General features: G+C 62.9%; 2 protein-coding genes across 4 annotated transcripts in view; one reads left to right on the forward strand and one right to left on the reverse strand.

Moving 5' to 3' along the window:
* MAPK7 (mitogen-activated protein kinase 7) overlaps nt 1-12,421 on the forward strand; it is a 23,191-nt gene continuing 10,770 nt past the window's right edge. Inside the window, exons 1-8 of one of the 3 annotated variants that reach the window (XM_057535357.1) lie at nt 1-246; nt 890-1,055; nt 1,699-2,777; nt 2,874-3,454; nt 3,820-3,953; nt 4,049-4,320; nt 10,768-10,879; nt 11,100-11,218. In XM_057535357.1, the coding sequence (XP_057391340.1) occupies nt 15-246; nt 890-1,055; nt 1,699-2,777; nt 2,874-3,454; nt 3,820-3,953; nt 4,049-4,202 (2,346 nt within the window). In that variant the 5' untranslated portion in view covers nt 1-14 and the 3' untranslated portion in view covers nt 4,203-4,320; nt 10,768-10,879; nt 11,100-11,218. Of the gene's footprint in view, nt 247-889; nt 1,056-1,698; nt 2,778-2,873; nt 3,455-3,819; nt 3,954-4,048; nt 4,321-10,767; nt 11,219-12,421 lie in introns of all 3 variants that reach the window. The other 2 variants (XM_057535356.1, XM_057535358.1) reach the window with 2 other exon arrangements.
* Nucleotides 4,314-7,258, reverse strand: MFAP4 (microfibril associated protein 4). Its single transcript, XM_057535360.1, has 6 exons — nt 7,197-7,258; nt 6,880-6,958; nt 6,505-6,659; nt 5,983-6,079; nt 5,723-5,905; nt 4,314-5,576 (listed from the first exon to the last, which is right to left on the reverse strand). Exons 1-6 carry the CDS (start codon nt 7,200-7,202, stop codon nt 5,329-5,331), a joined length of 768 nt encoding a protein of 255 aa, XP_057391343.1. The 5' UTR covers nt 7,203-7,258; the 3' UTR covers nt 4,314-5,328.

A 12,421-nucleotide genomic window follows, 5' to 3' on the forward strand; every position in this document is an offset into this window, starting at 1 on the left:
CCCACGCAGACGCCATGGCTGAGCCCCTGAAGGAGGACGACGGCGAGGACGGCTCCGGAGAGCCCCCCGGGCCGGGGAAGGCGGAACCCACCGGCCCCGCCGCCTCCGTGGCGGCCAAGAACCTGGCCCTGCTGAAGGCGCGCTCCTTCGACGTGACCTTTGACGTGGGGGACGAGTACGAGATCATCGAGACCATCGGCAACGGGGCCTACGGGGTGGTGTCCTCCGCGCGCCGCCGCCTCACCGGTGAGCGACCCGCCCGGCCTTGCTCGCACGTGTGGAAACCGGTTCCCGGGGGCTGAGACCCGCCCCGTCCCAAGCAGCCAGCGGGGCCGCTGGGATGTGAATTCTGGGTCAAGTCAGCAAGCATGGGTTGGGTGCCTCTGGGGGCCGGCCTCTGTATTGGGCTCGGGTCTCCGAAACTTTGGTGGCTTTGCCAGCACGTCAGCCTACTTCCTCCTTAGGTGACAGTCCGGGTTAGACCCGAATGGAGGTTCTCCAGAGTGTGTTCTGGAGCCAGAGACTGGTGCTCGGGGTTGGTGGCGGGACGGATGAGGTCTGAGATGCAGAGTGTAGGGAGGTAGAGTGAGCACAGGTGTGAGAGTCTAGAGTCTACCACTAACTAGCTGTGCAACGCCCAGCAAGCTGCTGAGCCCAGGCCTCCGCATCTGTAACTCTGAGCTATGAGTACCTGCCTCAGGAAGGAGATGACGGGGAAATCTGATAACGTATGTACTATGCTTAGTACAGAGCCTGGCACAAAGTAGGTGCTCTGTAAGTGGTAGCTGTTGTCACTTGCATCCGCAAAGGGAGGTATTGAAAGGGGCCTTTTGCTACTCTGCAGCTAACCAAGGTACCTTGTGGCATCTGCTTTTCCCCTGTTCCCCAGGCCAGCAGGTGGCCATTAAGAAGATCCCTAATGCTTTTGACGTGGTGACCAATGCCAAGCGGACCCTCAGGGAGCTGAAGATCCTCAAACACTTCAAGCACGACAACATCATTGCCATCAAGGACATCCTGAGGCCCACTGTGCCTTATGGCGAGTTCAAATCTGTGTAAGGAGTGGGGATGGAAGAGGGAGACCGAGCAGCGACCTTTTCTGAAGGCTGGGGCCATATTGCCGAAGTTCTAGAAGGGTAGCTGAACCTAATGGAGGGCAGGCTGGGAAAATTCCTGCGATTCCAGGATCAGTGCTCCCTTAGGGCTTTGCCAGGGATACATGTGATTCCTCTAGAAAAGTGCAGAAGTAACAGTTTTATAGGACCTCGGTATGTAGCGTGGCAAACGTAGGACGTTCATTCTATATCTGTACCTTTCTATTCCCATAGCAGACATCACTAGTCAATCACAGAACACTGTCCTACAGAAAATGGAGAAGCCTTTACAGTTGTCATCATAGTTTTTCAAGCAGCCACTACCAAACGATGGAGAGGGCTCCCGAACTAAACACGTTGGCCAGCCTGGTTTAGTCCAACCCGACCTTTGCTCTGATGGTGAAACTAGATCTAGAGAGAAAAGCGATTTCACTTCACTTAAGTTAATGGACAAGTTGTAGAGAATCTAGAATTTTCATACCCTGTGGGTGGCCCCTACAGAGTCTGAGAGTAAGGCCATGACCTGTCTGGAGCGGGAGGGCGTGGTGAGGATGGGGCTGGAGGGTGGGCAAGACAGCCCTTGCCTGTCTCCCCTGCCCCTCAGCTATGTGGTTCTGGACCTGATGGAGAGTGACCTGCACCAGATCATCCACTCCTCGCAGCCATTGACGCTGGAGCACGTGCGCTACTTCCTGTACCAGCTGCTGCGGGGCCTCAAGTACATGCACTCGGCTCAGGTCATCCACCGCGACCTCAAGCCCTCCAACCTGCTGGTGAATGAGAACTGTGAGCTCAAGATCGGGGACTTTGGCATGGCCCGAGGCTTGTGCACCTCGCCCGCCGAGCACCAGTACTTCATGACCGAGTACGTGGCCACGCGCTGGTACCGTGCCCCCGAACTCATGCTCTCGCTGCACGAGTACACGCAGGCTATTGACCTGTGGTCTGTGGGCTGCATCTTTGGGGAGATGCTGGCCCGCCGCCAGCTCTTCCCAGGCAAAAACTATGTGCACCAGCTGCAGCTGATCATGATGGTGCTGGGTACCCCGTCGCCAGCCGTGATTCAGGCCGTGGGGGCTGAGCGGGTGCGGGCCTACATCCAGAGCCTGCCGCCACGCCAGCCTGTGCCCTGGGAGACGGTGTACCCGGGTGCCGACCGCCAGGCCCTCTCCCTGCTGGGGCGCATGCTGCGTTTTGAGCCCAGTGCCCGCATCTCAGCAGCTGCCGCCCTTCGCCACCCCTTCCTGGCCAAGTACCACGACCCCGATGATGAGCCTGACTGCGCCCCGCCCTTTGACTTTGCCTTTGACCGCGAAGCCCTCACACGGGAACGCATTAAGGAGGCCATCGTGGCCGAGATCGAAGACTTCCACGCACGGCGCGAGGGCATCCGCCAGCAGATCCGCTTCCAGCCTTCCCTACAGCCTGTGGCCAGTGAGCCCGGCTGCCCCGATGTTGAGATGCCCAGTCCCTGGGCTCCCAGCGGGGACTGTGCCATGGAGTCCCCTCCGCCGGCCCCACTGCCATGCCCTGGCCCTGCGCCCGACACCATCGATCTGACCTTGCAGCCGCCCCCGCCGGCCAGTGAACCAGCCCCTCCAAAGAGGGAGGGAGCCATCTCAGACAACACCAAGGCTGCCCTCAAGGCCGCCCTGCTCAAGTCCTTGCGGAGCCGGCTCCGAGGTGCCTGGCAGAGGCCGTGGCTGGCTGGGGAGAAAGAGGCAGAGGGGCCCCAGGCCTGGACAGGCTCTTACCTTCACCCTCCCGTCTTCTCCGCAGATGGCCCCAGCGCCCCCCTGGAAGCTCCCGAGCCTCGGAAGCCGGTGACAGCCCAGGAGCGCCAGCGGGAGCGGGAGGAGAAGCGGCGGCGACGGCAGGAGCGAGCCAAGGAGCGGGAGAAGCGGCGGCAGGAGCGGGAGCGCAAGGAGCGGGGGGCCGGGGCCTCCGGGGGCCCCTCCGCCGACCCCCTGGCCGGGCTGGTGCTCAGCGACAACGACCGCAGCCTGCTGGAGCGCTGGACTCGCATGGCCCGGCCCCCGGCCCCCGCGCCCATGCCCCCCGCAGCCCGGCCCCGCAGCCCGCCGGCGGGCCCTGCAGCCCAGCCCGCGGGCCCACCGCCGCAGCCTGCCTGCCCACCCGCTGGGCCTGCGCCTGCTGCACCCCAGACCGCCGCCTCCTCCGGCCTCCTGGCCCCCCAGTCGCTGGGGCCACCCCCTGGGCTGCCTGGCCCCAGTGCCCTGAGCGTTCTGCCTTACTTCCCCTCTGGCCCACCCCCTCCAGACCCCGGGGGGGCCCCTCAGCCCTCCACCTCCGAATCACCCGACGTCACCCTGGTGACCCAGCAGCTGTCCAAGTCGCAGGTGAGGGGAGAGGCCCAGCCGTGGGGATGCCTGGATCTGAGCCCAGGGGAGGCGGGCCTGGGAGGTCGTTAGGGGCAGGAGAGGCTGTGGTGTGTCCTGGTCCCATGGAGCGGAGCGGCAGACGGGGCTCGAGCTCTCCTAGCCTGCCTGCTCGCTCGCAGAAGGAGCGTAGCGCTGACGAGCCGGCCGTTGGAGACCCCAGCCCGCACTCAGTGTTTGTTGAGGCTGGTGTCCAGGCCCACGCAAGGGCCGTGTCACCGCAGGTGTCCAGGCCCACGTGAGGGCAGTGTCAGGGTGGGGTGCCCTGCAGACCTCAGTTGGCTCTGGGTGGTTCCCGCGTTGTAAGCTGCCATCATCCCCTGCAGGTGGAGGACCCCTTGCCCCCCGTGTTCTCCGGCACCCCAAAGGGCAGTGGAGCGGGCTATGGCGTTGGCTTTGACCTGGAGGAATTCCTAAACCAGTCTTTCGACATGGGCGTGGCTGACGGGCCACAGGACGGGTAAGAGCTGGGCCGGGACTCCGAAATGAGCTGTGGCTAGGGGCTTCCAGCACAGGAGGAGCCCCTCACCCCACTCTCCCCCTTGCCGCCCTCAGCCAGGCCGACTCAGCCTCGCTCTCAGCCTCCCTGCTTGCCGACTGGCTCGAGGGCCACGGCATAAACCCTGCCGACATCGAGTCCCTGCAGCGTGAGATCCAGATGGGCTCCCCCATGCTGCTGGCTGACCTGCCTGACCTCCAGGAGCCCTGAGGCCCGCAGGCTGTGCCTTGCTGCCAGGGGCAGACCCAGCTCCAAGATCCGCAGGACCGTTCCCGAGGGCTGGAGCCCCGGGCCTGACAGCGGAAGCTCAGCTCGGGTTATTCTGCAGGTTCATCTCAGACCCACCCTGCGGCCTTAAGCGGCCACCTGAGCCAGCACGAGCCACGGCAGGAGGGGCGACCCCTACCCCCCCGAGCGATAATTTTCAGTATTGTATTTTTATTATTATTATTATTACATTATTATTATTACACAATTTTTTTTGCCATCGAAACGAAGCCTGTGAAATACAAGGTTCCCTTTAGTGCCTGTCTCCAGGGCGTGTTCCTGGAGTTGAGGGCAGGGTGCCATCAGTCGGGGAACCAGCGCTTGGGGGCCAAGCTAACGCATCTGCGTGCACAACAGCCAGGGCCAGTTCATTCAGCTCCTGAGGTTTATTAAGACCTCCACTCCCCACAGAGGTTGCCCTCTGCCACCGCGCATGGTCAGACGCACCCCCGGGGCGGGTGGGGGGACCTCACAATCTGTGCCTACCTTGGCTGCGGCTGTTCTAGTGTGGCTTGCGGTAGCCGGGGTGAGATACGGTTTGGGTGTCGAGCTTCGGGTGCCTGGGACGGGCAGGCGGGGGAAGCTGAGCGCGAGCGTGAGACGGGGCTGGGGCCCGTGGTGCTCGCCGCTGGCAGGGAGCTGAAGGACGGGAGCGTCTCTGCTGGCTGGCGGGACTGCTAGGGCGCGGCGGTGGCGGCCACACGCGGGTGGCCTGGCGTGTGCCGCGAGTGGGTCGGACTGCGCCGCCGGGCTCCCGGCGCGGGGCCCTGGCGGAGGCCGCAGTCGGGAAGCCGGCTAAGGTGGGACACCGGCCCGCAGCCTTCCGGACGGGGTCCGAGTCCAGGCCGGGTGGCGGTGCCTTCCGGAGGTCTGGGAGGCCGCCGACGTGTAGCCGGTGGAGGGGAGCGCAGGCCCGGCCGAGAGGTGGGCGTCGAGGGTGTGAGGGGAGCGGTTGGGCTGGAGCCACAGGGCCCCCGGGAGAGGCGGGCGCTGAGGGGGGCGGGGCGGGGGCGGGGCCGCGAGGCGGGGCGGCAGAGCGGGGGGCGGGGTCTCGAGGCGGGCCGGCGCCTCAGGCCCGGCGGATCTTCATCTCGGTGCGCTTGAGGGAGTAGTAGAAGCCCTTCCACTGGGCCCAGTTGATGCCGTTGGCGTAGGAGAGGTGGGAGCCGCCGAGGTAGAAGCCGTTGAGGTTGGCGAAGTGGCAGCTGCGGAACCAGAAGGCGCCCGACGAGAGGGCCGCGCAGTTCTGCACGAAGAGGTCCTGGTCCCGGTCGAAGGTGGAGAACTTCTGGCCGCTGTGGTAGGACAGGGAGTCGCCTGGCGGAGGGGAGGGGCAGCCTGGGGACGGGGCCTCTTCCGAGCCAGACGCGGGCTAGCTGTGCGTCCGCAGCTCGCGGGGCCGCCTGGGCGCGGGGGCAGCCCGGCCTCCCCCCGGCCCCTCCGCGGCTGGCGGGAGCGGGTACCTGCCCCGCCGTCCTCGAAGCCCGCCACGTGGAGGCTGTAGCCGTCCTCCTCGGCGCTGACCGCGTGGGGCGAGATGGAGAAGTCGGCGTACTTGGCGAAGGCCGTGTTGTTCTCGAAGTCCTCCAGGTCCACCCGCAGCTCATACTTCTGCTTCAGTGTCAGGAGGTGCAGGTTCTGCAGCCCTGGGAGGGGGCGGGGGGCGTGCCGGTCAGCGGGGACCTGGCTCTGGGGGCGCCCAGCCTGCCGGGCCCCACCTTACCCAGCCAGTACTCCCCATCGGCGCGGCCAAAGCCCAGCTTGTAGTCGTTCCAGCCCCGGAAGAAGCTCACTGAGCCGTTGAATCTCTTCTGGAAAACCTGGAGCAGAGAGGATGGGCCTGGACGCTCGAGGGGCCGGGGGCTGGGGCCTCACCCGGGCACGGACCCTGTGAGGCTGAGGCGGCTCGTGAGAGGACCGAGCCGGGGGCCGAGATGAGGCGCGTGCCGGCACCGAGAGCAGGAAGAGGTGAAGGGAGCGTTCTAGAATTGAGACGCCTGGGCTTGAGTCTGGCGCCAGCTGTGTGACTTTGGGCAAGTTACTGCACCTCTCTGGGTTTTGGTTCCTCATTTGTAACCTTGCTCCCAGGATTATTGTGAGGATTGCAGGCACTAACGTACCTTAAGCATCTAGGAGTCTGTGGTGGCAGAGGCTCACAAACTGTGCGGTATCGTCCCTGCTTTAGAGACGAAGTCACAGGCTCACAGCCGTGCGGCTTGGCCTCCGCGCCCCCCCCTCCACTCACCGTCCACTTTCCACCCTCGGTGGTCATGTCACAGAAGACGGGCACAGGCACGCTGGGGCCCGAGGGGTAGATGAGGTACACGCCGTCCTCCTGGTAGCCCTGGGCGTAGATGTCGTCGCAGTCCAGGGGCTGCTGTAGGCACGACCTCTCCAGAGCTGGGGGCGGGGTGAGGAGAAGGGGCCTGAGGCACGCCAGCCACCTCCGCCCCCCCGGCCCCCCCTTCACCTCCTTCCCCGAGCTGGGGGCGCGTACCGTCTCGCCCACCTGCCCCCTCTTACAGGCTCAGCCCTGGGGCCCGACTCCCAGCTGCCCAGCTGCGCTGCTCGGGACAGCCCCCTCGCCCAGCCTGTGGGCCGTGGGAGTGCGGCAGCTTACCATCTCCCCGGATCCCCAAGACCTGGGAGACGCAGGGGCCAGTGCAGAGAAGCAGCAGCAGCGGCAGAGCCAGAAGGGCCTGGCGACAGGAGAACAGGGTCACCCGCCCAGCCCCAGAGCCCCCGCCCCCTCTGCATTTGCCCCTCAGACGAACCAGCCCTGCCAGGAGCCCCTGGTCTGCGCCTCTGCCTCCACACCTCCCCTGGGGCAGGCTCGTGAGCGCCCCGTCCCTTCACAGCCCCCTGCCTGGCGAGGGCCCTGTCTGCAGGGTGGGCTCGGTCCCCTGTGGCCTTGAGGCCCCCGCCCCGGCCCGCTACCTTCATGCTGCCAGCTGGGCTCCGAGCGGCTGGGTGTCTGCTGCCCCAGACTGCGCCCCAGACTGCGCCGGCCCAGAGTTATGTGCTGGGCCCCCGGCCAGCCGCTCCGGCCCCGCCCCTGTGGCTGCAGAGCCCCCTCTCCCCTCCCCCGGCAGGGAACCAGCATCCACTTACACTGTCCGTGGCGCCGGGAGGTGGGCCCCGGCCAAGGGACCACCTGGGCCTCATTAGGCCTGCGGGGCAAAGCGGGCGAAGTCCGCGCCCCAGGGCTCAGACCGGCCCGGGGCTCCCCCCGCCTGGCACCCCCAGCCCCTGCCCCGCGTCCCGACGGCCCCCCTGCCCACGTCTGTTTATTTTCTCCCTCTCCTTCCCTGGCCTGGGTTTCATTAGCCGTCGTCGCTGGGGAAAGGCTGAGGTTGGGGGGGTATGTCTGGGTTCTGGGGAGGCGAGGCCTATTCTGGGGGAGTGGAAGGTGGGGTGGGGGGCAGCTCCAGAGCTCCTGATGTGGGACCCGGGGCTGGGGCTGGGGGGCAGGGGCAGCGGCCAGACTATGCTGGCAGGCCCGGGACATTGCTGAGCCGTGAGCACAGCCTGCAGCCATCCAAGTGCTCTCCGCCAGCCTGAGCCAGGGCCCCTTCCAGCACCCCTCAGGCCCCCTCCTTCCCCCTCCCCCAGAGGCCTCCTTTGTTTTTCTTCCCCGTGCCACAGCCCCTTCTTCCAAATGCCTTCACTCGGCTCCCATCCCACCTCAGTCTCCCCTCGGCCCCTCTCAGCCAGTTTCCTCAGCCCTGAAAGACCACCTCCTCCTGTCCGGCCCCCTCAGCCTCCAGCCACCCTTTCCCTGCCCCAGTCTGGCAGAGTCCTCGGCATAGGCTGCCAGGACAGTCTCCCCTGGGGGCCGCTCTGCCACCCCCTGCTTCGAGCCCCCCTGTGGCCTCAGGGCTGAGCCTACACTTCTCACCTTGGAGTTGAGAGAAATGTGAAGTGTGGCTGAGGCCTACGTCGAGGGCCTTACCCCTGACTGCTCGTGACTCACAAAGTACAGCCCGGCCACACCAGGCTCGTCGCATGGAGGCCCCGCCTGAGCCGGCTCTGTTCCCCGCGGGGCCGCCTGGCATCTCCTTACTTGGCCTTGAGCGCCGGAGGGCAGGGGCTGCGTCTCGACCCCGCGTGGACCCTGCGTCCACCCACAGGTCAGGTGTCTTCGGAGCAGCTGCCGTGTGCTGGCTGCCCACGGAGCCGCGAACACAGGCACCAGACAGTTCATCGCACCCGTCACGCGTGTCGGGGACGAGCGTTTGTAGAGTGGATGAGATGTGCAGAGGCTCAGAGTGAGAGAGCAGCTCTGGCCCCGGGCCCCCTCCTCACTCCCGAGTCCGCGGCCCCTTGGGTGCGCCCCGCTGGCCCCGGTTCTGTAAGTGCTGGTGAGAGTTGTCTCTTCGTAGGTGCGTGTCCTGGGGGATCTGGAGCCAGCTGCCTGCATTCAGATCCAAGTTGTGCCACCTGTTAGCTGGGTGACCTCGGACAAGTCACCTAGCCTCTCCGTGCCTCGGTTTGCTCCTCTGTAGAACAAGTGTGGTCATGGTCTGTCCTTCAGAGGCCTGTGTGAGGGCTGGGCATCAGATGCCTAGCACAGGGCCCACAGTTGGTATCTGTTTGGTAAACATGTGCTGTCATCATCATAAATGTAGTGATTGTTCTTCCATGAACGGATTGCCTTAAGTGTGATTTTTTTTTTTTTTAAGTGTGATTTTTATCCTTGTCTGTGGAAGAGATGGTAGCCTTCCTCTCGATAGCCATTCTTCCCTTAGTCCTGAGTAGTGAGGTCCTGATTCTTAGCTGGCCTGATTGTCCAGCTTCCCTTGGTGAGGCCACATGTCTGAATTTTGGCCAAGAAGATGCAAACAGATGTGGGGCAAAGGCAGCAGCTAGTCCCTCTTCTTCCAGCCCTCTGTCCTGTTCCTGGGCATGATGGCTGGCACTCCAGCTGCCACCTTGGACAGTGAGGAGGAGGCCCCTTCAGGGGGTGGTGGGAGGTGATCAGGGAGGATTCGTGGAGCAGGTCCAAAGCCAGCTCTGGACTGCCCTTCTCTAGCCCTCTTTTATGTGGCAGAGAAAGAAACTTCTATCTAGTTTAGGCCTCTTTGGTTGTTTCCTGTTACACACAGCTGAATCTAATCCTAAAACATCTCTCTTTTCAGCAAATGCCAGCTAATTTTAGCACAGGCTACAGAAAGGAAAATAATGAAAAGTCAGTCATCAAAACAAATAATAAAACATGTCCTAAGTCAAGTATCAGACTTCTGCTGAGTACAACTAATAAACATAGGAACCCCTCCCCCGCCAAAACCGAAAGAACACAAACCAAAAACAAAAAAGGAAAGAGAATTAAGCAATGATGTAGTATCAATCATATTTTGCCTATTAGTTTTTTCTTAAAAACTTAATGTATGTGGGTGTGCAAAGCAGGCACTGTGCTTGCTGGGTGTGGTTGAGGCTTGGTTTAACTCTTCAGGGAAAGAAATTTGGCCACAGGTACCGTGAGTCAGTCCTCCCTCTGAAGACAGTGTCTGAGGGAAACCCTTGGACGCGCGGAAAGGGGCCCGTATCAATGGGCACGTTTATTGGCTGCCCAGCATGGAAATTTCTTCCCGTGTCTGGGGGTCCCCCTGCCTGGAATGAGGGTGCAGTTGGTTGGTTTAGCTGATCTAATGCACGGCCCTGGGCTCTACTTTGGGAGGGGCTAACTCGAGCAGGGGCAGGGGGACTCCGTTCTTGGGGCGCGGGTCACCCGGAGGCCTCTGGTCCCGGGTCCCAGGCTGGCTGGCCGTGACTTTGCAGGCGAGGTGCTGAGTCATGTTGGCTCCGCTGGGGCCGCAAGCCCTGAGCTTGGATCTCGGCCCTCCTGGCGCCTGGTTTGCTCTGCCCATTGTTAGGTGTCTGAGGAAGACGCCCCTGCGGTAGGTGAGGGGCTTCTCTGACCGGCGTTGTTGGGGGAGGCGGCTGCCTGAGTGGGGGTGGGTGGCAGTGAGGGGGCTCTGAGGCTGCGGAGTGGTGGGCACGGAGGGGACGGTCTGTCAGGACGCTGCTGCCCACTGGACAGCCCGTCTGCTGCAGAGCTGGTTCCAGGGGGTGAGGGCTCCCATCCCATGGGCCTTGCATGGGTCTCTTGCCCACCCCCTTGGCGTTCGCCTCTCTGCTCCACCTTTCTCCGTCCTGCTCTGTCCCCAGGGCGCCACTGTTCCTGTGGCCCCAGCTTCCAGCAGGATTCGGCCAGTGGGAGGCCCTGGCAGGACGTGGGGGGAGAGGGGTTCGGGTGTCCCCCCAGGCCCTGTCCTGCCCAGGACCGCAGTCTGCTCGTGGCTGTGCTCCCTCCGCACCCCCAGGGACGGCTCCCCCCCGTAACCGCCTCACTGGCCCTGACAACCCATCTCCTCCCCTTATCCCTGCAGCCCGGGAGGGCCCCGGGCGCCTCGACACCCCCCATGCTGGTTTCCTTAAGGCCCACATCCAGGTGACCGTCCCTTCATGAAATGCTCTACAAAACAGCTGAGTCTGCCTTTGTTTCCAGCCAGGACCCTGGGTGACACAAGGTCTTTGGTTTTGTCCTGAAAGCCCAGCAGCCTGTGGAGTGTCTCAGACCACAGCTGAGGACGAGACGCCCACATCTCCCGCAGCAGAGGGTATGTCCTCCAACCCAGGCAGAATGAGCCGCGCTCCGAGGGAGACGGGGCTGCCTGTCGGAAGGAAGGAGGGGTCTGGCTGAGCTGCCGGCCCCGGGCCCCTCCCCAGAGGCCGTGGGAAGGGGCAGGGCCCTGGTGGTTACCGCAGGACGAGGGTGTGGTGTCCCTTGGGGCGTCAGGTCAGACCGCATCAGGCCCGCCCTGGGGTCGGCTTCAGCAGGTGACTTTCGGGGGGACACAGGCCAGCGCATACCCCCGTGAAGGCAGCGGTGAACAGACACACAACCTCAGCCGTCCTGGAGCCAGAGGGGAGAACCTGAGAAGGTGCCGTGATGACAGGTGTGTGGTGGGCAGGGGGGCGGGGAGGGGGCCACGCGGGAGAGGTGTCGCCAGCATGGGTCCCGACTGATGGGGGCCGTGCGGGGTGTGGGCTCCTTCCCTCCCGTGTTTTCCTTCTTGAAAGGGGGGAAATTAGGAGGGATTTGGTGGTGTTCCCCCCCCCCCACACACACCTTGTTCTGGTTTGGGGCAAGTTCAGCGGACGGAGCTCAGAATGTGGCCGAGAGAAGACGCATGGGGGGCGGGGGGCGGATTGGTGCTGGGCTCAGACCTTCGAGGTGGACCCGGAGGCCCTTGGGGTTGGGGTGTCTGGGGCTCACGTAACTTAGGAGCGTGGCTTCATTTCGGTGTGTGAATTGTGTGGACGCTGCGTGCTGGGAAGGAAACACAGATGGAGGTTTTGGGGTTTTGGTTTTAACGTAATGGAATGAACGGGTGCACATCTTCGGGGGAAAAGGGTGCTTGAAGGCCCTTTTTGGAGAGCAGCAGTGCCCACCCTGATGTCGGAGGAGTCCGGTGGTTCCTCCTGTTTCGCCGTGTGGCCCTTCCACGCGGGGAGGCTTGTGTCCTCCTCCTGGGAAAGCTTTTCTCTGTCACCTCTTCATTCCTGTTTACTTCCCCTCCGTTTTCTCTGTTCTCTTCCCGATTATTTTATTAGTTGATACTGGGCCTCCCGAATGGATCCTTACTTGTTCTTATCTTTTCTCTGACATTTTCCATCTGCGTTTTTAATTCTAAAAATGATTTATGGGGGTGGTACTGACCCAAACTCAGGTGTGCTCGCCCACGAGTGTTAAAGCCAACCTGCTGACACCAGGTTGTGGTGAAGGAAAGTGCAGCGTTAACTTCAGGGCCACAAGGAGAACCCGAACTCCCTCCGGGCTTTCACGGAGGATTTATAAAGACAGAGTGAGGGAGGGGGTCGAGGGTGTGTGATCAGCTCTTGGACATTCTTCTGATTGGTTGGTGGTGAGATAACAGGGTGATGTTTCCGGAATCTCAGTCAACCTCCAGGTTCCAACCTGTCTGGGGTCTACGTGTTGGTGGTCAGCATGCAGTTAACTTCTTCCACCTGGTGGGGGGGTTTTCAGTATCTGCAGAACAGCTCAAGGATACGGCTCAGGATGTTATCTATTGCCCTTGAGGAGGAACTAAAGGGCCTTGACTTTGTTTTATGGCTAAACTATTATTATTTCGTCTTGC

Source organism: Balaenoptera acutorostrata, chromosome 20 (genome assembly GCF_949987535.1).
Source record: "Balaenoptera acutorostrata chromosome 20, mBalAcu1.1, whole genome shotgun sequence".
Classification (NCBI taxonomy): Eukaryota; Metazoa; Chordata; class Mammalia; order Artiodactyla; family Balaenopteridae; genus Balaenoptera; species Balaenoptera acutorostrata.